A 24,037-nucleotide genomic window follows, 5' to 3' on the forward strand; every position below is an offset into this window, starting at 1 on the left:
CCCTCTTTGTTTTTTGTTACCTGGTCTCGATTCTGGCCCGCCTCCTCATCGCCTACATGTCACCACCTCCACGTGCAGGAATCTAGATATCTCGGTCTCTATTTCTCAGGGGACACAGGATAATATACCCATATTATGAATGGCCACTTAGGCCCGCTTTCGCCAAACTCAACACACGGCAGCGAAGTTTCACAATATCAGTACTCCGGCCCGCCTCCGTACTCTCCAACCCTTCCCCACAACCGCGGCAACCTTGTCACTCCTCCTATCTCAGGCTCATCAAATGGTGGTCAGCGACGGATCTCGAATGGGATGAACCACAGACCGGGCGACCCATCCCCACCACATTCAATAGCACGCTCCAGCTATGGAACTACAATTTCCATCTCCGAGGGTCAGAGAAGGAGGACATTAGTCATGGAGGAAAGATTATCGCAACACTACACAATCCTCAAGAGGTTCCTCGCTCAATCTCTGCGCGATGAGAAGGGCAATCCAAGACCAAATAGAGCGAGGGACAAGCTGTTGCGATTATCACCAGTCCAATTCCAAGAGTTGAGTACAGACGTTTATGACGAGCTGCTGCGAAGGCAAAGCTCTACAGGACAGCAAACCAATGGACCAGGCCAGGTGCCTCCTTACTTGCTCCCGAAGGACAACTTCCATCCAAAACGAAATCAGGCCCGTCAAAAACTTGCTACTTTACCTCCACCAAGGTTTCAGGACCTGGCGACAGACGTCTTCTACGAGCTCGAAAGAAGGTTTCCAATGTTCGCTGGGAATAGTGTCAGCCGCATTGGCAGTCCAGCTATGAGTACGAGAGGCCCACCAAGTCGAGTGGGCTCGCCCAACGGTGTGAGACCGAATTATGGTCAAAGAAATGCATCATTGGGAAGTCAGGTCATGGCCGGTTTGGGCATACCCGGTGCGGAAGGGTCCAGTGACAATCAGGGGAGGCCAATGGCGAAGACATCTCAAAGTAATACTATAATACCGAATAAGAGCACGATGGTGGAGGACGACGATGAGGAAGGGAGTGATATCTATGGAAGCCGGAGAGATACCACATTCACATCTCGGAGCATGGGTGGATCGGACAAGGACCGTAAAGCCATTGCGGAGTTTGAGACCCAGGTCGAGGAGCTACAGGTGAAAGTCAAAGGGTTAGAGGAACACGTGCGCGAAAAAGACTCGGAAATGGACAAGATGCATGAGTCTCGAAGCGAGGAGCAAAGCGTAAGTCTCAAAGATCCATCTCCGAAGTTGAGCGCCTAACAATTTCAATCAGGCCAATGATACAGAAAGGGAGAAATGGGTGACCTTGCAATCCGACCTTGAGGACAAGCTGACTGAAGCTCGCAATCTCAACAATAACTTACAGTCAGAGCTTGATAAAGTCAGAAATAAACAAGCCAACACTGAGCGCGAGTTACGATCCCAGGTGGACACTCTGACAACACAAGCCAGCGTGGGTAAGAGCGAATGGAAGGCTCGTTACGACAATCTTGACAGAGTCCACCAAGAATCGCGGTCAGCACTTTTGCGGCAAGACAAGGTCACGACCGAAGTGAAGCAAGAGGCAGCTAGTTTCCTCAATCAAATGAGAGCACTCTCTGAGCGAAGTAATGAATCCCAGGAACGAGAAGAGAATCTGGTTCGTCAGGTTCACAAGCTTGAAAAAGAGGTTCAGGAATGGAAAAGTCGATATGCTCGGAAGAGAACGCAAGCACGGACCTTACGCGCTTCCGCGATGAATATATCGTTACAGCAGTCAGACGCTGGTCAAGTAGCTAAGGACAGAGATTTTACAGCGCAAGATGGGCTTGTCAAAGACATACATGTTACCAGGTTCCAGATCGCTGTTGACGAACTGTTGCAAAGCGCGAGAGAAGATGAGCCGAATGCTGTTATAACCCGTGTCAAACCTGTGGTCGTTGCGGTTAGGGATATCACAATAAACTTGGGTGATACACAATCTAGCCAAGACGGAGCGATGCAGCAAAGACACAAACTCAGGGTCAAAGTGTCCGCCACAGCTAACAACCTCGTTACAGCCTCTAAGAATTTTGCAACGTCGAAAGGCCTCTCACCAGTGTCTCTCCTTGACGCAGCGGCTTCCCACCTCGCGTCCTCCATAGTCGAGCTCATCCGCCTTGTCAAAATACGGCCTACCCCTACGCAAGAGCTGGAAGAACAGGAAGAAAACGATGTCATCGCCGACTCTCCAGCGGACTACTATGGCATGTCCCGGGTAAGAGAGAGCACTGGTGCAGACTCGGTCTACAGCACCGTAACCGACCCTCGACGCTCAGTCCAGCCTGCGACTCAAGGTAAATCGGCAAAATTCGCCCAAAATGGCTTCCCCAATGGCGGGCAATATGGTACTGGCTCCAAGCCTACGCACGGCATCTACAAGTCTCCGGACAACAAAATGGAAGAGCTCAGGGTAAGTTTTCCTTTTTCTTCCCCCCGCCGCCCTTTGAAGTATGGCTAACAATTCCAATCAGATTTTCCTTGAATCCCGCACTGATCACCTTATTCCCTCGATCCAAGCGCTCGTCTCCTCTATCCGGACGTCTGCTGAGGCTCCAGACATTCTCGACCATCTCGCAGCGATTGTATCCACTACCTCTCAAATCATTGCCAAAACGCACGACGCCTCGCCCAGCGAGCAGTCGGTGCAAAAACTCGTGCTCAGCTTATCAGAATGTGTTGACAGACTCGAGGATAAGGGCAGGGAAGGTGAGGGCATTGATGACGATAGGGATTGGGGCATCTTTGTGAAAGGTCTGCCGCCGCTGGCGTTCGAGATTGCAAGGAGTGCGAAAGAGTTACGAACGTGGGTTGAAGGGAAAGGAGACAAGGAGTGAGGAGGATCGGGCTGATCCAATGTACAGTATTTAATCACTGGTGTGCTGATGGGTTTGGATCTGCATGACACGGCGTCTTGGGATGGAAAGGCCTGAACATGCCTGACACCATGTCTGATGTGGCATATATTTTGGTTCTTACGGTTTATACAGGATTTAATCGAACACCAATCCTTCTGTCCGTGGAGGATACGCTTCATTCGTTGCCAAGGCTTGCCAAATATTCAATCCCAAGTAATCGATTGCGTATACCTATGATTCGTCAAGTGAATAAAGAAATAAAGAAGGACCAGCCATCATACTCAAGAAACGTGTCCTTGAGAGCAGGATTTCGACGCATTGTTGCCGTCTCTGAATAAATAGCGCTCCCTCGAATTAAGTATTCCAAACTGAGTAGCCCTTTACATTCATTACCGTGTCAGACGTCGAAGACACGTTATGTTCAAACCTCGGGCCACCTACCGTCGACACAGCTTCCATCCAGCTCGACAGAAAAATCACACCCCGTACCATCGCAGCTAGCATTGCGAGTAGCTCACTGCTCACTTCAACCAGACACGACATGAGTGTGACGGTAACATCCAACTTTGACACTATAACAGCCCCAGCCAACCTGTCCTTTCCCTTTTCCTCTCTTCCATCTGAGATCCGCAATACGGTCTACGTACATCTCTTACTGACCCCAGGCGCCAACAAGACTATCACGCCCGACCTAATTCGCAGCCACCGTGATGAGTATGCCCTTTCAGAGTGGCTCTACGTGGTCGGATCTGACGATGGTCCTCCTCGTCAGGATCCCAATGATGCCAGTGTCCACAGTCAATATGGGTAGTGGCCTTCCCTTTTTGCACAAAGTGCCAGCAAATGCATAAGGAAGCGACAGCGGTGTTGTATGGCAATCACGTGTTCCGATTTGACGACACGCAGTATGGTTAGGGACGTCGTGATCGAGTTTTTCCAAAGCGTACTGGTACTGTATGGAAGAGAATTTCAGGGGACCTTCTTGGGGCCACTACCTTCATTTTCCATACTGCGACTACGTGCCCATGCATCTCCGGCTTGATCGCATTGAGGAAAAGAATCGATTCGAGATCAGGCATCTCTAGCTCACTTTCTCTCGCAAACTATTTATTGAGTATTTGGGTAATAATGTTAGCGAGATATACTGGAACCAGAGTCTGGCTGTCTTGTAGGCAATGCTCTGGAGCTTCTGTTGGAGAAATAAGACCTCCGAACCGTGATATCACGCCCACAGAAACACAAGCAATCCCTGGGCTGGAAGCAATGGAGGAGAAGACGAAACATAAAGCGAAACTTTCTGGTGCCGAGACTTGCTAAGAATCGATATGAGGAGACGATTGTCCATGATTCAAGGCACTCAGGAGCTGAAGTATACGATCCTCTCAAGAGAAAACTTGAGCTCGACGGGGGCAATGGAGTCTCCAAACACGACAGGGAATAAATGCGCACTGAGCTCAACGAAGTCAGAAGATATGCAGTCCGGTTATTTGACACGTACCCAGTTTATTAGCTCTGACTCTTGGTCGAAAGCTGCGAATGACAAGGTAGACACAACACTGTACGGTGCGAGTCAATTGACTGGTGATCTCTGTACGCTCGGACTGCTTTAAAGCAGCTGGGGTCATTCGCCGACGTCCGGCCATCTAGCAAAGTCGAAAAGACGTATTTGTCCATGGCACGAACTCTGAACAGGTCTATCACATTGGACCTGCAAAGCTTGATGCTTTAGGTGCTCCTCGAGGGCCATTGGCTAGATCGACAAAGCAATGCGAGGGACGTGTGGAAGGTTGGGGGTTGCACGGATGCACGCCTTGCTTGATGACAGCTGCCACTATCGAAGTTGCAGAACTGAGAGAATGCATTCAAGCGGGAGACAAGATGCAAGAAAGCGAGGGTAGAATTGAGAATCTTAGCGAGCTGCATGTAGACAAAGACAGACGGAGACTTTCTACTTCACTTCATGGATTGTTCTATTATTTGTTCTTCATCACCATTAAGGATCGTGCACATGAGTCTATGCTCGAATCTTCCGCAAGCAAACAATCCAAAGACGAATTTGCGTAGGGATGTTTGTTTCCTCGACAAAATGCTAGAGTAGAAGTCCCCATAGCTGCTTTCGCCGTCCCCTCGCACCACCACAGCGATGCTTGGAGAATTTCTACCGGGGTCTTTCGTAAACCAATGCCGATTCCGTCGTTGTGATTGTCGTCTCTGCTCTGCTCTGCTCTCGTCTTTTGCATGTTTGGGTGGTGGTGAGGGAAAAGCGAAAGTGCGATGTCGATGGACCTCGGCGTGTTCCAACAAGCTATTCTCGAAGCGAGCTAGAAGGAAGCAAGTCCACTTCCTTCCTCTTTTTCCACCAATCATCACAAAGCGACTTATCAAGTTGGTATTGGTCAAGGTAAAATTCGCCTATCTCTCCAGTCTCCAGACACCAGTCAGCGCCGGCGACGTCCGTTCCATGATTCCATCGTATCTAACTTACCTCGCTTACCGCTATATCAATCAAGCCCTTACTCGACTAAGTACTCATGTATCTCGCCACTTATGTTAGTATCCCGTCTACCGTAGAGTAACACGACCGGGCGAGGGCCGGGTCTAGATGATACTCTCTCGCCAGCGCCCGGCAAATCAGACTGCCAGCCATACAGACATCTGATCATCATAGGTCTTAATTTCTTACGCAGCGCTTTCCCGTGTCGAAATCGGATCTACTCATGCCTTGCCACACACATGGTCAATCACAAGTGTGGCATCGCTGGGACAGATCCGATGCTTATCAGCGAGCTTCCCCCCAACGCTGGGCGTATCCTGTGCTTTATAAAATCCGTCGGCCACCTCCACTCTCTCCGCGAGTGTGCATGTACAAGTGCTGACCTCTCTTTAAGCCTCTTATTCTCTCATTCTCTCATTCTCCCTTGAGATTCTCACAGAGATCTCTCCTAATTTCTCTCCTACGCACTGAGCATAATTCTCCTAACCTCATCGCTGTTTATCCCCGCATTTGAGGTCACCCCACCCTCACGCGACCCAGCAGACCTGCTCATGCTCTGCATCCCCCTGCGATAATGGACGACAAGAACGACTATCACGTGGGCAGCTACTCCCCGAATGGCACAGACGCAGAGAAAGGACCTCCGATCTATACTTCCGAGGCTCCTGCCGTACCCACAGAGATCTTCCTCACTGGCGATTCGGTGTACGCCAAGATCCAGCGAGCAGTCTTCCAATTCGGTGTTGAGCCGCGAGGAATTGAAAGAGTCCCGGAAGATGAGAGGACGGATACAAATTTGATGAAGGTTGGGACAATGGTGGGCATTCCCAACAAGTGGGCCATGTGAGCGCTGGAGGTGCTGATATGGCTTGACAGTGGTTCTCTGCGAATATGGTGGTCTCATCCTTTGCTATTGGCGCATTGGCTATTCCAGTCTTTAGTCTTGGTTTCGTGGACTCCCTCCTCACCATCTTCTTCATCAATTGTCTCGCCATTACTCCCGTTGCCTTTTTCTCCACATTTGGCCCCCGCTTTGGTCTGCGCCAGATGGTGCTCTCTCGCTACTTTTTCGGTTTTCACGGCGTCAAAATTAGTAAGTGGCTACGTGCTTCCCCTAGCAATGAAGCATTTTCTCTATCCCCGAATCCATTTTCCTCTCCAGAGGAGCCCAGTAACTAACGCCGCTCCACAGTTGCATGCTTCAACGTCCTCGCCTGTGTGGGCTGGTCCGCCGTGAATGTCATAGTCGGCGCCCAGTTAATCAACGCCGTCAACACCAACGTCCCAGGCTACGCTGGCATCATCATAATCGCGGCGGCGACGTGGATTGTCACCGTCTTCGGCTACAAAGTTGTGCATGTCTACGAGTTCTGGTCGTGGATCCCTAGTCTGATCATCTTCCTCATCGTACTCGGCGAGTTCGCGCACAGTGGGAAATTCAGAAATCTGCCAATGAACAGCGGTAGCACGGAAGCGGGTTCGGTTCTATCATTTGCGGCATCTGTATTCGGCTTCGGAACCGGCTGGACGAGTTATGCAGCCGATTACACCGTGTATCAACCCGTATCAGTCTCACGAGTCAAAACTTTCGCCTGGACATGGGGCGGTCTCATCTTGCCCCTCTGTTTCACCGAAATGCTCGGTCTAGCTGTTGCAACAGCGACCCTCGACCCAGTCGACACCAGCTACGCAGACGGCTACAATCAATCCGGCATCGGCGGACTCCTGGCAGCCGTGCTTTTCCCACCCCTTGGCCGCTTCGGCCAATTTTGTCTTGTCATTTTGGCTCTCAGCATTATCGCGAACAATTGCCCCAATATCTACAGCGTGACCTTCAGTCTGCAACTGCTGGGTCGCTGGACGCAGGCCGTACCGCGTTTTATCTGGACATTCGTCGGCACCCTCGTATACTGCGCTATTGCTATCCCAGGCTACAGCCACTTCGCGCAGGTTCTTGAGGACTTCATGCTATTAATCGTAAGCCCTCCACCTCCATCCATCACCCCACGCCTCTTTCCCATTGCAAATATACATCTAACACATCACGCAACAGGGCTACTGGCTGGCAATCTACGAAGGCATCTCCCTAACCGAGCACTTCATCTTCAAGCAGCGCAAATACGATATCACCATATGGAACAGCCCGGGCCTGCTCCCGCCCGGTATCGCCGCGGTGTTCGCTTTCTGCTTTGGAATCTTCGGCGCCGTGATGGGTATGTCGCAGGCGTGGTTCATCGGTCCCATAGGCAAGAGGATCGGGGACCCGAAGTATGGGGGTGATGTGGGCTTCGAGCTGGCTTTTGCGTTTAGCGCCGTCAGTTTTGCGGTGTTTAGGAGTTTGGAAAAGAAGCAGTTCGGGCGGTAAAGTTGAAACGATTAGGATGGGTGGGAGGCTCATGTGGATTGGTAAGATAGGTTGTTTGGCTTGCGATATGTAAGTGCATGTGGGAATGAGGCATATACCCTCTGCAGCTCCAAAGTTGTTTTTTTGCAAAAGGAAGATGCACCTTTGCATGTGAAAAGTCCGTCTCCGCTCAGACCTGCTATGGGGTATCTACCATCTTTTCCATCCAACGAACGCCTCGCTCACAGACCGTAAAAAACCAAAAGATAAGCAAATCAAAGCAGATCCACACAATCATCCCTCCAATCCTTTCACCAATCCCACCCCATCAACCTTCTTCCCCTCCCCAACACCAACACCAGCACCAGCGCCATCACCAGCACCAGCACCAGCACCAGCACCAACACCAGCACCAGCGCCATCCAATCCCAACCCCCTCCTCCTCCCCCGATAAAACTTATCCAAACACTCCCTCCTCTGCGCCTGCGTCCACCCCTCCACCACCAACGCAAACTCCACCGCGTCGGCAAACCCAAACGTCGTCGCCATGGTGCACAGCTGCCTCTTCATGACCTCCCGCGGCGGATGGTACCGCCATTCGACCTCCCCGTCCGCAGTCCCGGAAGCGTCGACGTCGTCGTCGTCGTCGGTGGCCGGGTGGTGGTGGCGGCGGCGGCGGCGTTTGGCGCGCCGTTGGGATTGCGAGCTGGCGAAGATTTTCCGATCGCCCATGTCGACGTCGTTGCCGGCCTCCTGGGCGCGGCGGGACAGGGAGGCTTCGACTTTGGAGGAGCCGACGACTTCGGAGTTCTCGTGGGTGTATTCGACGCCGGCGTTGGCGAGGATGGCCTGGACGGGGTCGCTCTTCTTGGCCCCGCCGGGGATCTTCCTCCGTTTCGCCTTGCCGGCCGCTTCTTCCGCCTCGTCGACAATGAGGGCTGCGAGTTGGGACATGGCTTTGTTCTCATTGTCCGGTTCGTCTTTATCGGTGGGTAAGAGAGGGTCGTCGCCCGCTTCTTTATCGTTTGGGTTATCGAGATCAACGCTGATGATCGTAACGCCGGCTTTTGATTCCGCTACGTTGGTCTTGTTGATGACGTCTCTCAGAACGAGGTTTTCGTTGTTGAAGGAGAAGAGGTTTGCAAGCCCGAAGATTTCGCCTTTTTGGTCTTTGTTTTCCTGCACGCCTTTGAAGTAGCGGCGCTCGGTGCTGGCGGTGTAGCCGATGTTTGCTTGTTGCTGTTTATAGATCTGTCTAGCGTAGACGATTTCTTCAATCGTGCCGGCGCTGACGAGACGGAAGACTTCGACGTCGCGGACTTGGCCGATGCGGTAGGCACGGTCTTGGGCTTGAAGATCGTATGCGGGGTTCCAGTTTGGGTCTACGACCACGACTTTGTTTGCGGAGGTGATGTTGAGGCCGACGCCGCCTGCTTTCGTGGAGATGAGGAATGCGAATTGGCCGGGATCACTGTTGAAGTCGTCGACGGTCTTTGCGCGATCTTCGTATTTCATGGCGCCGTCGAGGTAGGAGACGTTATAAGTGGTGTGTTGGAAGAGCATTCGCAGCATCTTCAGCAGACGCACGCTGTGGCTGAAGACCAGTACTTTGTCGCCGTTGCCGTGCCAGAAGCGCAGAAGTTTTTTGAGGATTTTCCATTTACCGCAGAATTCGGGATTGGAGTAGTTGAGGATGGAATCGGGGTTGCGGTAGAGCTTGCGCCACTGGTCGGGGACGGCGACCTGGAGCATTTCCAGATCTTTGTCTCGTTTTTCTTTTGGATCGTCGGACTGCGGGATGAGAATTGCGAGGTGGTTAGAAAGCTTTTGGAGATGGGCGATGGCTGGGAAAACGTAGGATTGCCATTTTCCACCGTCAGGGAGGAATTGCTGGCAGCACCAGCCTTGCTTCTTGCCGGAGCCGCAGTTGCAGTCGAGAGTGGATTCCTTGACATAGCGGACGACGTCGCTGTCGATGCACCTTTCGTAGGCGTCGGCCTGGGTTTCTGTGAGGGGACAGAAAACGACTCGATCGCTTTTCTTGGGGAGTTGGTCTGCTATCAATGTCTTCATTCGACGTAAGAAGAATTGAGGCAGCAGATTTTCAACTAGAGCTTTGGCAGTTTTGCGAGCTTTGCTCAGCTGATGGACTGTTGCGTCATGGGACTGACCCATCTTGAGTGGTATACTGATGCTCTGCTTCCACGTTGATATCGGTCCGAATTTGCCTGGATTCGTCCAGTTTAGCAGCGTCCACAACTCATCGTACGAGTTCTGAATAGCAGTTCCTGTAAGCCCGATCCTGCACAAAGCATTGATCTCATTCATAGACTGCGTAGTCTCCGAACTCCTTCCCTTGAGCTGATGGCACTCATCCGCAATAACGACATCCCACTCGACCATATTGATCGCGCTCTTGTTCATCCTGTAGGTCGTATAAGTCGTAATCATGATCTCCAGCCTCCCCTTCGCCGCAGCCTCCAGGGCCGCCTCTTTCGTATCTCCATGGTAGACATCCACATGCCACCAACCCCACCTCTTCAACTCGTCCTTCCAGTTCTCAATCAACGTTCCCGGACACACCACTAGAGCTTTCGGATACCACGGCGCGTCCGCCCTCCTCATCTTCCGCATGCGCTTCGCATCCCTCTCATCCGCCGTCTTCCCAAACGCAGCGGTCAGAAACGCAATCACTTGCACCGTCTTCCCAAGACCCATATCATCTCCCAGTATCCCACCCGTCTGATACACAAACAGCGCATGCAAGAACGCTGTCCCCTCCACCTGGTAATCTCGTAGCCACTGTGCGATAGGCGCCGGTATCAGGCCCAACGACTTCGGCAGCTGCTTGTCCTTGTACGGAGCCGCTGGCGTCCCTCGAGGGAAGTCAGGCCTCTCAGCCAATTCTTCCAGCCTCTCGTCGTCTGAGAAGTCAACGTCATCGTACTTCGGGGGTAATTTCAACCCTGCTGCTTGCAGTTTCTCAGTTCTCCTATCGAACCTAGCTCTCCTAGTTTGCAGGTAGTCTGGCAAGGTGTATTCCATCAACTGATCATCGTCGGTTTCGTCACCCCACTGCTTCTCCTTCCCATTGACTTTGCCGTCCTTGGTGATCCTCCTCTGTTTCTTGCCGACCAGGTCTTTCTCTTTCTCGACAGCTTTGGCCCTTCGAGTACTAGCAGCTGCTGCCTTGCGCTTGACCGATTTGCGGGCCTTGAATGTCTTGTACGCGTCCGAGTCGTCGTCTTCGGACCAGTCAACCTTCTCACCATCATGGAGCGCATCTCGCATGCGCGTGGGAGCGGCGTGATCATGGATTCCGGCCGCTGAGGATTCGTCTGAGGTCTGGGTGCCTACAACTCCTGGGGCCAGAGGGTGTCATTTCACAGCTGAAGAATATGGGGTGGGGGGATAGAGGCGCACTTTTGATGAAGTCTTCATGACCAAGATCTTTTCGCACGGACTGTGTGATGTCAAGGTCGTCATCGCTGTCGGTCGCGGCTCTCATATCATCCATAGCTGGTGGTGTAGATTGTGTAGAGCCACGTGGGGTGAGGTTCGCGTCACAAAACTCCGCAACAGCTCCGCAAGTTCAACACTTTAGGGCGCCAATGATTTTTCGTAGTTGAATCCCACTCTTTCCTCAGCTTCACGACCACCTTCTCTCCACGAATATCGTCCCCCGTCTCCTCCTACGCACACCTTTCCGCAATGCCCCTGGACACCTCAACCTACCACCTCGCGCTCCTCCGGCTCGATGGCCGGCGCTGGAACGAACTACGCAGGCTGCACGCCCAGATCTCGACCCAAGCCTCCGCCGACGGCAGCTCCTATCTGGAAATGGGCAACACGAAAGTCATATGCACGATAGCCGGCCCTGCAGAAGTACGCGGGGCAGCAAGGCGAGAGGGTGCGGAGAGAGACAATGCGGTGGTCACGGTGGAGATTGGCATAGCGGGGTTTAGTGGGGTCGATAGGAGGAGAGGAGGAGGAGGAGGAGGAAAGGGGAGGGGCGATAAGTGTGTTCGTCCGTGTTGACCTGGCCATAGGGGCAAGGGAGGGAGTAGGAGACTGAGGTGAGGGCTGACTGTGACAGGCGAACGACGGAGATGCAGAATACAATTGCTTCAGCGTTCCAGAGCACTCTCTTCACACATCTATATCCTCACTCCACCATAACAATCAGTCTCCACATCCTTTCGCAAGACGGCTCCCTCCTCGCTGCCTGTCTCAACGCTGCAACTCTCGCCCTGATCGACGCAGGGGTTCCAATGAGTGATTACATCGTTGCCTGCACGTCTGGCCTCACACCCCCCAAATCAGGAACTGAGAGCGCGGACCCGCTGCTGGATCTAAATGGCATGGAAGAGCAAGAGTTACCGTGGCTGACGGTGGGGACGTTAGGAGCTGGCGAGAGGGTTAGCGTACTAGTGTTGGAGAGTAGAGTGCAGGTGGGACGGTTGGAGGGGATGCTAGCGGTTGGGGTGGATGGGTGTAAGCAAGTTAGGGAAATCTTGGACGGGGTGGTCAGGAGGCAGGGAAAGAGGGTTTTAGAAAGTGTGATTAGCTGACACCAAAAGTATAGCAGAAAAACTTGTAAATCAAGGCAAGTGTGCACTGATGCATGAGTGGTGTAGGTGCTTTTATTGCCTGATATTAGAGCTCGCTTTTGTCTGCAGTAATTCCACCTCGGTTCCGAAGCAGATGATGTCGATTTTTTCAAGCCTTGATAACATTGCCAAAACCCGCCTCAACTATGCTTTTCCATGTCTTTACTGTTGACCAGCCTTTGTGATGACAGGCTCCTTGGTGTATTGGGTAGTGCCGGACGTGCTGCCAGTAGCCTCGATGGCCTTGACAATCTTCATTGATTCCGAATCCGCGACTTCACCGAAGACGACGTGCTTGTTGTCCAACCAGCTGGTGACAACGGTGGTGATGAAAAATTGAGATCCGTTGCTGTTCGAAGCGGGGAAGTCAGCAACTGCCAAATGGCATAGAAACTAGATTGAGAGCTCACGTGTTGGGACCAGCGTTCGCCATCGACAAGAGACCAGGAGTGGTGTGCTTCTTAGTGAAGTTCTCATCCGTGAACTTCTCGCCGTAGATAGACTTGCCACCAGTGCCCTGGGTGGAGAAGTCAGCTGTCTTCATATTCCTGTAGGATGCCAGCGATGTAGAGACTCACATTGCCACGGGTGAAGTCGCCGCCTTGAAGCATGAACTGGGGGATGACACGGTGGAACTTGGAGCCACTGTAGCCAAAGCCCTTCTCGCCAGTGCAAAGGGCACGGAAGTTCTCCGCGGTCTTGGGGGTGACATCGTCGTAGAGGTTGAAATTGATACGGCCAGTTTGATCTGTGATGGAGTTAGGCATAGATCTAATGCAGTGATGCCAGCAGGATTGAAGGATTTGATTCAATGGCAAAAGGCGGGGCAGCAGTGTTGTCTCACCTTTGATTTCCTTAGTTGGACGTGAGTTGGAATCAAGGACAGGTCCCTGCCAGGAGACATCGAAGAAGACTTTGACCGTCATGTTTGCTGGTGATGTAGAGAAAGTCCTATGTGATGGTCTGATGTGGTGGAAAGGTTGATTGAGAGTTGTTCGTGTGAGGGATCGAGGGGTGTTAGAAAACCACGAAGATGGTGGGGTTGAAATCCTTAGCGCCATTTGGTGGGGCAATTGGGTTACGCAGAATTTGTGAGTTGTGAGTTGTGACCCCAAGGGACTATGAGACTAAGTATGATGCGGCGAGTGGCGAGGCTTCCCTTTACTTCCTTGGACCTTGCAAACGACCCTAAGTCCAGGAGAGGAAACTCCAAGACAGAATATATATTTCCCAACGCTTGTAGCAAGCCGAGTGATTTGTTCAATGTAGAGTACGAGTACTGATCGGGGTCCAGGACTGTTCTTTGGGCAAGAGTCTGAATGTGCCGGTCTCCGTCTTGTAGAATGCAATAATGCAATAATGCAATGGCCGCTGCAGCTGGATTGATAACAGTCTCGGTGGGGGTATAGGGGATGTTATCACTCTGACATGACTGGCTCCTGATGGAAGATGATGTGGAGAATCTGCGTGAAGGAGGAGAACGGATGATGTGCGTGAAAAGGACTCCTATCTCACGCGCTCTCGGCCTCTCGGCTTCTCCAGAGATGAGGACCGGAGCTGCTTACATCATCACTGCTGCTCTAACAGCTCACAATAAAGTACCTACAACATAGCCAGGCAAGGCACACTCGTGTTGAAGGGCAGTGAGCTTTCTTCCCACATTGTATTGTTACGAGTCTACTGTTCTTCGTGTATGGCGATGTTGAATGATTCTCTATGTCTTGTATTCGTGTATCGATCGCATGCTAGCCGACTGATGAAGTTGTGGCTAATGCAAGCAACTTACGGCAAGCCTTCTAAGCTGTAGCTCAAAATGAATGCAACACATGTACGAGAAGAGAACAAGAAAATTCGAACGTCGCAAAGTCCGCAGGTGGTATAAGTACAATCGGAAATGGGATTTCGGTCTGCAGACGCAACCATCAACCCTTGGGTGTCATCGTTAACCCCTCCACTCTGTGTCCTTTGCCCGGGGCCGCACTTAGGGCACCAGATGTAGGCGTAGCGGCAGTCATGCTTAACCCTTCATCTGACGCGCTTTTGCTGGGGGTAGAAGGGTTCGATGCAGCAGGTCCTCGCGCATTCGTAGTCATTGACAACCCTTCCGCTGCTTGCGCTTTGTTGGGTGCCGCGCTCGCCACAGCAGATATAGGCGTGGTCGACCTTGTTGGCGCTTGGCTCCTATTGTGTGCCATGTGTGCTCTGACGAGATGACCTGCCGCCAGAGCACTGCAGAGACTAAGTTCTCCGGCAAGGACACTGGCGGCTACGATTCTTGCTAGCCGCCGCGCGTTTTCTCCAGGGTGGGTTGGATGAGCCCCTCTGACGCCGAGTAGGTCGAGGCAAGCGCTCTGGGGCTCGAGGACTGTACCGCCGCCGATGGTTCCGACTTCAATCGAGGGCATTGAGACGGATATCTGAAGGTTGCCGTTATAGCTGTTGACTGTTAGCGACAAGTCTTAACATTCGTCAAAAGTGACCACTTACTTTCGCATGACCGTAATACAATTACTGCTCTCCACGTTCTGTGCAGGATCTTGACCAGTGGCCAAGAAAATCGCAGTGACAATATTTGCTGCATGTGCATTGAAACCCCCAATACTACCAGCCATGGCACTTCCAATCAGATTCTTGCTCGTATTCAATTCAACAAGGGCATTGACGTCGCTCTTCAAGACGCTTCGAACGACATCTCCAGGGATAATAGCCTCCGCAACGACGCTCTTGCCTCTACCGTCAATCCAGTTGATGGCAGCTGGCTTTTTGTCCGTGCAATAGTTCCCTGATACGGAGATGATGGACATATCATCGAATCCGCTCTCTTCCCTCATGACGGCTAGGGCGCATTCGACTCCTTTGGAGATCATATTCATTCCCATCGCATCACCCGTGGTCGTCTTGAATCTAATGTAAAGGTAGGTACCGGCTAGGGCTGTCTTCATCGACTGCAAACGAGCAAACCGGCTGGTCGAGTTGAAGGCTCTCTTCATCGTTCTCTGACCGTCTTCGGAATCCAGCCAAAGCTTGGCAGCACCCGCTCTGCTCAATGTCTCGAAGCCAACGCAAGGGCCTCTCGTCATGCCATCGCCAGTGAGAACAGTGATCGCCCCCCCAGCAGCATTAATAGCTTTGCAACCTCGATTTGTACTAGCAACGAGGACCCCTTCGGTGGTTGCCATGGGCAAATAGTAAGACTTTCCGTCAATGACCATTGGCCCAGCAACACCAACCGGTACCGGCATGTATCCGATGACGTTCTCACAGCACGCGCCATGAACATTCTCATAATTGTACTCTTGATACGGTAGTTTCGATTTTTCCAATTGGCCGGAGTTCTCTGCTGTCGCAGGGGTTCTTGATACCAATGTTCGCCGGATCTTGACAGCTCGCGTTAAAGAAGCAAGCCTTGTCATAACATCGAGATTCTCCAATGTCTTCTCAAGGGCGTACCCTGGAATCTTGCCTCGCACAGTCAAATCATTCAGTTCATGATCGTTGAGATAAGCCGCTTGACGGTCTTTCACCATCTGCTCACATTCTACGGGGTCCCTAGATTCTGAGGCTTGAGTAGCTTCAATGTCGATGAATCCATTCGGCTTGGGAACGTGGCCGTCGGCGTTCGGCAAACTTCTATCGAATGCCGGTAGCCTTTCATGCCCCAGCAGAATCTTGTGCTTAGATGTTTCTAAGGCATGATCGTCACGGACAACTTCCTTGGTAGCTCGAGGTTCTTTAATGCTCCAACGGGCGGCGTTGAACAGGTAGCCATTGAGTACAAGGCTCACAGTCAATGTAACGATGATCCACTTGCTCACGACTGGGTCTTCCAGGCTATTAAGCACCCCTCCGACCACCCTTCCTCCAACGACGTAGTCCAGAAAGTGGTCCGTGTAGTCCCCGTCAGACATTGAGCCACTGATATTCTCAACGTCCGTATCCAATTGAGATGATTGAATGTCATACTTGATTGGCGGTAGGACGGTGACAGTGATAGAGTAGTTGTTGTCCACAGCCTCATTATAGAGGAGATCGAGCCCATTTTGTGCTACCTTGAAAGGATCCATGGAAGGTGATGTAAGCACATTAGATAGTCCGGAGACAGATGTAGGCGCTGCCTTCCTGCTGCGTGCTCGAAAAGGCATGGTGCCCAGATTCAAGGCGTTGATGAAGAGGAATCCGCCGACCATTATAACCTTGAACTTTGGGATACTGCTGTCGCGCGCCTTCTTACCGTTACCGAACACGTCGCTGACACCATTGCCGTTGGATCCCACACTTTGTATCCTATTACTTGCTAATTCGTCGTTTAAGGCGACGTTCTCAGCTACCCGTTTGCTGATTCCGTCTTCTTGCAAAGCTCTGCTTAGAGCCACATGGCGTTTGATGCGGTTAATCTCCAACTTCACGCTGAGTATAGCGGTATAAAACGTAAAAAGTAGTAGACAGTCAAATACCAATATCCAAGCAGCAAGAAAGCAGAATTGTGTCAAACCACCCTGCACTCCCGACGCAGAACCAGCAATGAGAATGGCGAGTTCTACGCAGTAGTCTCGAATTATTGCGAAGCCTTTCTCCTGTACCGCTACCTGAAGCGACGATTGAATAGTCTGCGAAGAGCTGGCGGTTGTAGAGAAATCCGAGTCTTGTCGTACGCCTTGCCCTCGCGAGTTTCCTGAAGCTGAAAGAACGGCTTTTGTGAGTATGATAGGCTTCTCAAAGCCGATAGTGACGACAAGGAACGGCAAGCCTTCCGACAGCAATACAAAGTTGATAGGGACCCCGAGCTGGTTGGTCATGCCGAGGCCGAAAAGGAATGCGAATACAGAAGAGATCAATACTGAAGTTGCAAGCCAAAAGTTCGAGCCCATATGTCGCATCGACATGAAAAGTGAAACAAACGTCAAATGCATAGCTAGGTACCCGATGACCATAATAATGATGTCTAACGACTCCGCGTTCTACGTTTTTTTTAGCATGAAGAACCACTGTTGGCGATACTAAACATACCTTTATGAGGTCTACAAAACTGGTCCATGTATTGGCAGCTGAAACACCTATCGTAGCCTGGGCAGATTGACGACCCATTTTTGCGGCTTTAACAACCCATGCGTTCGGCTTCTGTGTAGGACCGCCGTCATAAGCCCCCTCTTCTCCTTGCAACTCTGGTCTATGTGGTATCTCTTGAACAGTGGCCAAAAAGTCTGATGCTTCATTGGCGGGGACCGCGAAAGCTAGAGTCGTGTCTTGCGAAATTGGAGATAGCGGGTTCCACGTCGTTGGCAGAGTGCTCACTGAGCTGTTGGCAGGTATGGAAACCTGGTCTGCCAATGGTGCAGTTCTAGGGGAAGAATTCGATAAAGAATCGGGAAACACCAAGGTCATGACCATCGTGTGATGGGCTCCCTAAGCTTGATGAGCGAAGTCCAGTCAACAGTGTTACAGGCTCACCGTACCTCAACTGGGTCCCTGGAGGCTCCATTTTCGGACTGCCATTTCCATGATGTTTCTTCCCCGAGCCGTAATCGTCGACCGCCCTCGACGAGCGACGTAAGATCCGTGCCAGCTATATCTTTACCCACTTTTGCATGGCCGAAGAGGCTGCCTTCCAGGAGACCGTGATATGATGTGCTTGCCAATATCGCCACGGTGAATATGGTGTACATAGGATGCGTGAAGGCGGCACGAGCGACGCTCTGGAGTACTTGGGTGATTTGCCGATTCAGGTAGCCTGGATTCGACGGCGCTGGTTGATCGTGCTCATGGCGTAAACGAGCGGGAAGAAATGAGGCTCCTAACATCTTGAACGCTGGACAGGTCGAGAAGGTTATAAGGAGAGGGATCAGAGAGGAGCACTAGTATGTCGACATTGATGGAGAGATGCACTATGGACGTCTGGAAATCGTGAGCTTCTGGACTAGACACGGCGAATTCATGAAGTGCAGGGAAGACTGTCTCCGATTTCTGCAGCACACCCACCTTATCCGCCTTATCCACATACTCTGCACTCAGAGCCGACCTGGTTCTGATTTGCTCTGCCAAAATTGGACAAGCCTTAATCGAAGAGAGCCGGTGTGTTGATGTTGTAGGCCAAAGAATGGCATCACTAGCTGGCAGCTTTTGCAGCAATTCTTCCGAGGCCTGCTGAATATGAGTAAGGAATGTATGCTCCGAGGAGCAGCGACAAACAGATGAGTGAGTGGGGCTTTGGGGGTCGTTGTTGTCTCTGAGTAAACGGTACTGGGTTACATTGAAGAATTCCAAAACGCTTTTTTTTGTTCCGAGGGTTTCCTGGGGCAAATGCTTAGGCGCAAATTGAACCTTGGAAATACAAAAGCGACCAAGGCCAATCATAGACAAGAGACTCCGCCACTCTTTGCTTAGCGTTCTTCGTTCTAAGAGGCCATTCCGGCCCGAGTGCACGTTTGGCCACTACCGAGTCCCGACACCTTTGGTTGCCTGATAATCAAGTACCTTTACTCTAAGGTACTTCAGCAATTGGACCGCTTTCTCTATACTACTGGCTACAAGTCAGGAAAGACGATACTTTATACCCTCGGTGCTCCGCATAGTACAAAGCTTTCAATTGCTGGAACGGGTAGCCTTTTGTACGGCTTTGAAGGACAGTCAGCCCGGAGAAAAACTCGTCGCTGCTTCAGGGCTATCGCTCTGACATAAGCTGATACTTAGTGAAACCCTTGAGAAGTGTCGTGTCTCTGAATTCCCACCAAGGTGCTCGAGTACACATGGACCAATGGCAACGCCTATTCTGACAATTTTCATAATCAATTGCTGGCTCAGAAGGCTAGTGTGTATCATTGAAGTGGGTGAGGTCTTCTACAAGTGGCCAACACTTCGCCCAGTCAAGTCGTCCGCTAGATGGCCTAGAGCTCGATGATTATAAAGAAATAGTAGGCCTTTGTAAACGAAAGGGATTGGCTTCATATGCCAATAATGCAAACAGCCACTTTTTGTAACGTCAACAATTTGAACAGCACAAACTTGACGTTCCTAAACAAACCAGATCACAGCAACAGTCAAATCTCCGGACCGCCGTCTACTGTCTGCCTCAGTAACAACACAGCTATCAATTCAAGCTCGATGATGGTCAAGGCAGTCAGACAACCGGCAGCCGTACCAAATCTCTGTTTGGTGGATCTAATTGGGGAGCTCGTCAACTTGGTTCATCATCACGCCCTTGTCTCCGGCCATACCACCATCCTCTGTGCGTCTCGCCGTGTTTACAGCGAAGCTTACCAGATTTTCTACCAATCGGCCTTCTTTCGCATCTATTATCAAGGACCCTACGACAAAATTCCCTGGCCGGTTACAGCTACTCCCGTTAGCACAAACACCGTGATGCTTGTCCAAAAGATCGACATCTGCGTTGATTTCGCCATGTCCAAAGTTGAATTGAACGACATGTCAACTGGATTGCTGGCTTCATCAAGTGATACCAACGCCCCTCTACGGCATACCTGTATCCTCAAACTTAGAGGGTTCCAACTGGCCATCAATCTCGACAAAGTATACATTATACTCCGTACTATGAGCGGCTTGGTTAGTTTTTAGAAAGTGCATGTGACAGCCATGACCGTGAAACTCGAACATGACTTCGGGTCTACCTTGCCTGGTTACAATATGGATGAGGGGAGGCTTCTATCTGGTGATACGTGCACGTAATATCCTAGTTTTTAGATTAGCTAAGAAAGTACCGGAGGCTACTTCCGGTCCATTAATCTGGTACGACGGTAAGAAAGAGTCAGGCAGATATTTTGACTTCCGTCCTCTGGAGAATCAGAAGAGTCTTTGAGGTCGTGTGTTCCGAGAGTGATGGACTGGACCGGATTGCGAGCACCAGTACTAAGAGATTGATGCGTGACGAGGACTTTCATTTGTACTAGGAGGCTAGAAGTACCGAGATTCTCGAAGCAGCACTGTTGCGCTCTCTGAAGAATTCAGTGTGGCTTGCTCAAAGCGCTGGACGAGGAGAGATTGTTACTGCAGTTGTCACGTGAGAGTCAGACAAATTGGTTGCCTCACGAAGAAGTCGCCAAGCAATGTGTTAAAGGGGTTTGACAGGCTTGTGTCACCATACGACCAAATGTAAAACAACAAAAGCCCCGCTACTCCCTCTAGACTTCAAAACACATCATCAGTGCTCCATTTCTTGACCTCCCAACCATGCATTTCCACCTAGCAAAAAAGATATTCCCTAGCTTCCACAAAAAATGGAAAAGACGAGGACGACAACGCATCTACAATGTCAAAGGGAACCTCGCGCAGCTCAATGACACTTGTGAACCCTGACAGCTTTCCAGTTCGGTCTCCCAGTCCACCTCATGCCGAGGTTCCAAACGACGTCCCCTTTGGACTGTCGGGTGAAGATAAGGCTGTTGTAGCTCGAGCCCCCGGTGCCACCGACAAGACCTATCCAGAAGATGCTGTCGCCGCCTCACACCTCATCAATCGTTCCGAAAAAAAAGAGACCGATCTGGGACCACATGCTGTCCACACCTTTGTGAAAGTATGCCCGCACGAGAACTTATCTTTCGAACGTCTACAAACCATCTTGAAACTTCCGGGTTTCAAGTCCAGCAAGGAAGCCATAAACGCCATTGGAGCCATGGATGAAATACAGCAACACACTAAATCCGGCCCGAGGGTTTGCTTTCCCATCGATGGCTTTCCCCACCGCCCTACAGGCATCTTCAAACTAAAGTACAATTCTAAACATAAACGTGGATGGACGGGCCCTGTCATCGGTTTAGAGTTGCACGCTACCTGGATGCTCGACTCATACAAACCTAGCACGACTCGGAATGATATCCAAGCTTCTTTACAGAAACTCGAGAACGTCCCGCTCTGCCCTCACAGAACGATGAATGATCCGTGGATTCTCGAAATGATTTACAAGATAGCACATCCACATGAGGAACCATCAGATCCCATTGACGAATGGGGGAAGCCGCCAAGCAGCATATCGGACTTCGCTGAACGCAGTCAAGACTGCGATCGTTGCAAGACCCCTGACACAGTGTGCAAAGGTGGTCTTGGCGGTCCTCAGGTCAAGGTAACTCTTCGCTTGGGGCCAGGGTTCTCGGAGAATGACCCAGATTGGCTCGCTCAGTGTGGCGTGTAGCCAAAGAAAGGTCTGACAAGGACCCGCAATGGCTGGCTCGTTAAGACAGGATAGAACGTCTGATTTGATCGTGGCAGCACGGAAGGTGGGAGGGCCTGTACCTGAGACTGCTATGGCCAGCAGTGCCGTCCAAATAGAACTACGAAGAAGCTCGCCCCAAATACTGAACATGTGTCATGACGCTCGAGGAAGTTGAACTCAGTCTGGAAGCCGCGTAACATTCAAAAGTAGTTTGAACACGGCGTCTATCATGAGGCATTTTCCGCAGTAAGAGGTACAAACGGCACGCTTTAGGAAGCCATGTCGGTGCTAGCGTCAGATTTGTGTACTTGAACATTCAGAACGTAGTACTAACGACTCAGCAACCCCAACATTATCAGACCCATTACATTACCTTGAACTGGTTTCTTCTCTTACGCAGCTGCTCATACTCGAAGATCACTGCATCTTCTTACACGAGACGAATTCCACTTTTGAACCATGCCTTTCAGCCTCATGGAGATGATCTGCGCAACGTTTCCATAACCGAGCCATAGGCAGAGACAACTCAGCCTCGACGGCATCACAAGCAAACTCCCTAACCCTTACGAGCCCAAGCAGCGAGTCCAAGGTACCCATCCATGCTAGTGAGGAGATTACTCAACCTCTGCCCGCTGGTGCATGCGTACAACCGTGTCCCTACGAGATCATGTCTTTCGAGCGAAGTAGTCGCATCACAAATCTCCCAGGGTTCATGAAAAGTCGCTCAGGCAACAATGCTCTAGGATCGACTACCTGCGCGCCACGCTCGTCCTGGTTACCCTCGCCCCATCGTTCTCGGCTTGAAAGTCGCTGTTAACTATATTGCAAATGTTACCTCGTCACTAGACACGATTTGAGGGCTCTCGAGCTGCGTATCTTTCGGAGGGGCTCTGACGTCCTTGAAGACAGTAGGAGCAAATAGTATCTCTTCAACCGTTTCGATAAGCTGAAGATTTGGCCTTGCCGTCATAGGAGCAATAGCGCCTCTCACGTAGTGGATGGACTGGGTGCTGTGACGCATTCGGAGTTGGGTTCAACAGATCCAATACACGAATGGCTAGTCAAGAATCCCCTCGTGCCAAACGAGAGGTGCTCACATTGCGATACGATGTCTGAGGTGGTAGACCAGGGTGAGCGTTGGCCTATTGTGATTGTCACAGGGTCCGTGGGCAAAGCCGAAAATGCGGAGGATCCTGAGCGGCTTGCTCCATTCATTGTACCGGCGACCCACTCTTGATACGGTATGGTAGCTCAAACGCATCATGAAGGGATGCTCCCACAACCTTGTGCCTTTCGAGCAAGGTTAGTGGTGCAAGACGAAAGATTGCCCCAATGCCAAGGCATGTTGAGAGAATAAGAGGCGATAAAACTTACTCACCACGCTATGAAAGCTGGTGACTCCCTTTGCTCCTTAATTCCAAATTATCTCCCATCATCTTTACGTTGTGTCACAGCTATCATGGTGCTCAAGAGACTTTTTGCGCTCTTCTTCCGGCCCGATGAAACCAAGAGCGCATCAACTTCGGGTAAGAGTAATCGAAGCTCATGGACTCTCCTTCCCGAAGGGCAACGAGCGACATCTGAACGTGGTCCGAGTGAGGAAACGGACGAAAGGAGACCCGCAACCACGCCATCAGCGGATAATTATGTACGACTGTGCCCTCACGAAACTCTGTCCTTCAAGCGTGCACAACGGATTCTCTCCTTGTACGGCCAGGGAGACATCCACCCAACCATGGATGCATTCACGTCAGCTCCGCAGCTCCACCATAGCGAGCTATCCGGAGGCGAGTTTGGACGTCGTAAACATCCCCGGCTCTGTAAACAAGATCCCAGCGGCTATGATGTCCTTCAAGCAACCAGCGACTATGGTTTCGAAAAGGGCCTTGTATTGAACATCCGGTGGCAATTGAGCTTCAAGGCCCACCCAGAGCTTTTGAAGTCAGTGGAATGTCTCCAGCAATTCTTGGACTCTTGCGACATTTCTCTATGTCCGCATAAAAATTTGAGCGACGAGGAGATAGCCTTCAAAACCTTCTACTCCTTGAAGCCACCGACAGATCCGATCGAGAAATTCGAGATTGCGTCAATGAAAATTAAAGGGTGCGATCAATGCGGCACTGATTTCTGGGTATCGGGAAGGGATGACAAGAAATGTCGAGTAGAGACGTTCAGATCTCTGGGTACAATTGAAACTGTGGATGACAAGCAGTGGCTCGCTCAATGTAGCGACTAGGAAACCTGTTTGACTGCGCTGTGAGAGAAAGACGTGGAACTCGACGCAAAAGGTTCGACACGAAGCCTATCACTAAATATTGTATATATATAGAAGAGCGGAAAATGACACTTTAGCACAGACTCTGCCTATGACTCTGTGCAGGAGGAGTCGGTGGTTCATGCTGGGGAGTCATACTTGCCAAGAACATTCGAGAGAAGCAAAATAATGGATTAAAATAATTGCAGTTTCAAGGGTGGAGAAGAAGGGGCTTTCCCTTACGCTTCACTTCAACCTCCGAACAAAATTCCCTGACGAGAGAG

At 51.1% G+C, this 24,037-nt stretch overlaps 8 protein-coding genes across 8 annotated transcripts; 5 read left to right on the forward strand and 3 right to left on the reverse strand.

The window, feature by feature from the left end:
• Positions 1 to 135: 135 nt before the first annotated feature.
• HO133_009184 (uncharacterized protein) lies at positions 136 to 2,870 on the forward strand (the record flags this gene model as incomplete). The annotated part of the gene is made up of 3 exons (XM_037300045.1): positions 136 to 1,236; positions 1,289 to 2,446; positions 2,508 to 2,870. The coding sequence occupies 3 exons, from the start codon at positions 136 to 138 to the stop codon at positions 2,868 to 2,870; spliced, it is 2,622 nt and encodes an 873-aa protein (XP_037154871.1).
• A 3,089-nt stretch (positions 2,871 to 5,959) lies between these two features.
• On the forward strand, positions 5,960 to 7,750 carry HO133_009185 (uncharacterized protein; the record flags this gene model as incomplete). Its single annotated transcript, XM_037300046.1, has 4 exons — positions 5,960 to 6,202; positions 6,262 to 6,478; positions 6,578 to 7,362; positions 7,439 to 7,750. The coding sequence occupies 4 exons, from the start codon at positions 5,960 to 5,962 to the stop codon at positions 7,748 to 7,750; spliced, it is 1,557 nt and encodes a 518-aa protein (XP_037154872.1).
• Positions 7,751 to 8,023: 273 nt separating this feature from the next.
• Positions 8,024 to 11,246, reverse strand: HO133_009186 (uncharacterized protein; the record flags this gene model as incomplete). Its single annotated transcript, XM_037300047.1, has 2 exons — positions 8,024 to 11,091; positions 11,153 to 11,246. 2 exons carry the CDS (start codon positions 11,244 to 11,246, stop codon positions 8,024 to 8,026), a joined length of 3,162 nt encoding a protein of 1,053 aa, XP_037154873.1.
• A 194-nt stretch (positions 11,247 to 11,440) lies between these two features.
• HO133_009187 (uncharacterized protein) lies at positions 11,441 to 12,300 on the forward strand (the record flags this gene model as incomplete). Its single annotated transcript, XM_037300048.1, has 2 exons — positions 11,441 to 11,748; positions 11,826 to 12,300. The coding sequence occupies 2 exons, from the start codon at positions 11,441 to 11,443 to the stop codon at positions 12,298 to 12,300; spliced, it is 783 nt and encodes a 260-aa protein (XP_037154874.1).
• A 201-nt stretch (positions 12,301 to 12,501) lies between these two features.
• On the reverse strand, positions 12,502 to 13,265 carry HO133_009188 (uncharacterized protein; the record flags this gene model as incomplete). The annotated part of the gene is made up of 4 exons (XM_037300049.1): positions 12,502 to 12,688; positions 12,750 to 12,856; positions 12,918 to 13,087; positions 13,184 to 13,265. The coding sequence occupies 4 exons, from the start codon at positions 13,263 to 13,265 to the stop codon at positions 12,502 to 12,504; spliced, it is 546 nt and encodes a 181-aa protein (XP_037154875.1).
• Positions 13,266 to 14,261: 996 nt separating this feature from the next.
• Positions 14,262 to 18,137, reverse strand: HO133_009189 (uncharacterized protein; the record flags this gene model as incomplete). Its single annotated transcript, XM_037300050.1, has 4 exons — positions 14,262 to 14,775; positions 14,827 to 17,297; positions 17,347 to 17,677; positions 17,788 to 18,137. The coding sequence occupies 4 exons, from the start codon at positions 18,135 to 18,137 to the stop codon at positions 14,262 to 14,264; spliced, it is 3,666 nt and encodes a 1,221-aa protein (XP_037154876.1).
• A 2,462-nt stretch (positions 18,138 to 20,599) lies between these two features.
• HO133_009190 (uncharacterized protein) lies at positions 20,600 to 21,478 on the forward strand (the record flags this gene model as incomplete). The annotated part of the gene is made up of 1 exon (XM_037300051.1): positions 20,600 to 21,478. The coding sequence occupies one exon, from the start codon at positions 20,600 to 20,602 to the stop codon at positions 21,476 to 21,478; it is 879 nt and encodes a 292-aa protein (XP_037154877.1).
• Positions 21,479 to 22,958: 1,480 nt separating this feature from the next.
• On the forward strand, positions 22,959 to 23,735 carry HO133_009191 (uncharacterized protein; the record flags this gene model as incomplete). The annotated part of the gene is made up of 2 exons (XM_037300052.1): positions 22,959 to 23,025; positions 23,065 to 23,735. 2 exons carry the CDS (start codon positions 22,959 to 22,961, stop codon positions 23,733 to 23,735), a joined length of 738 nt encoding a protein of 245 aa, XP_037154878.1.
• Between the last annotated feature and the right edge of the window lie 302 nt (positions 23,736 to 24,037).

Source organism: Letharia lupina, assembly GCF_014066315.1.
Source record: "Letharia lupina isolate WasteWater1 chromosome Unknown contig_6, whole genome shotgun sequence".
Taxonomy (NCBI): domain Eukaryota; kingdom Fungi; phylum Ascomycota; class Lecanoromycetes; order Lecanorales; family Parmeliaceae; genus Letharia; species Letharia lupina.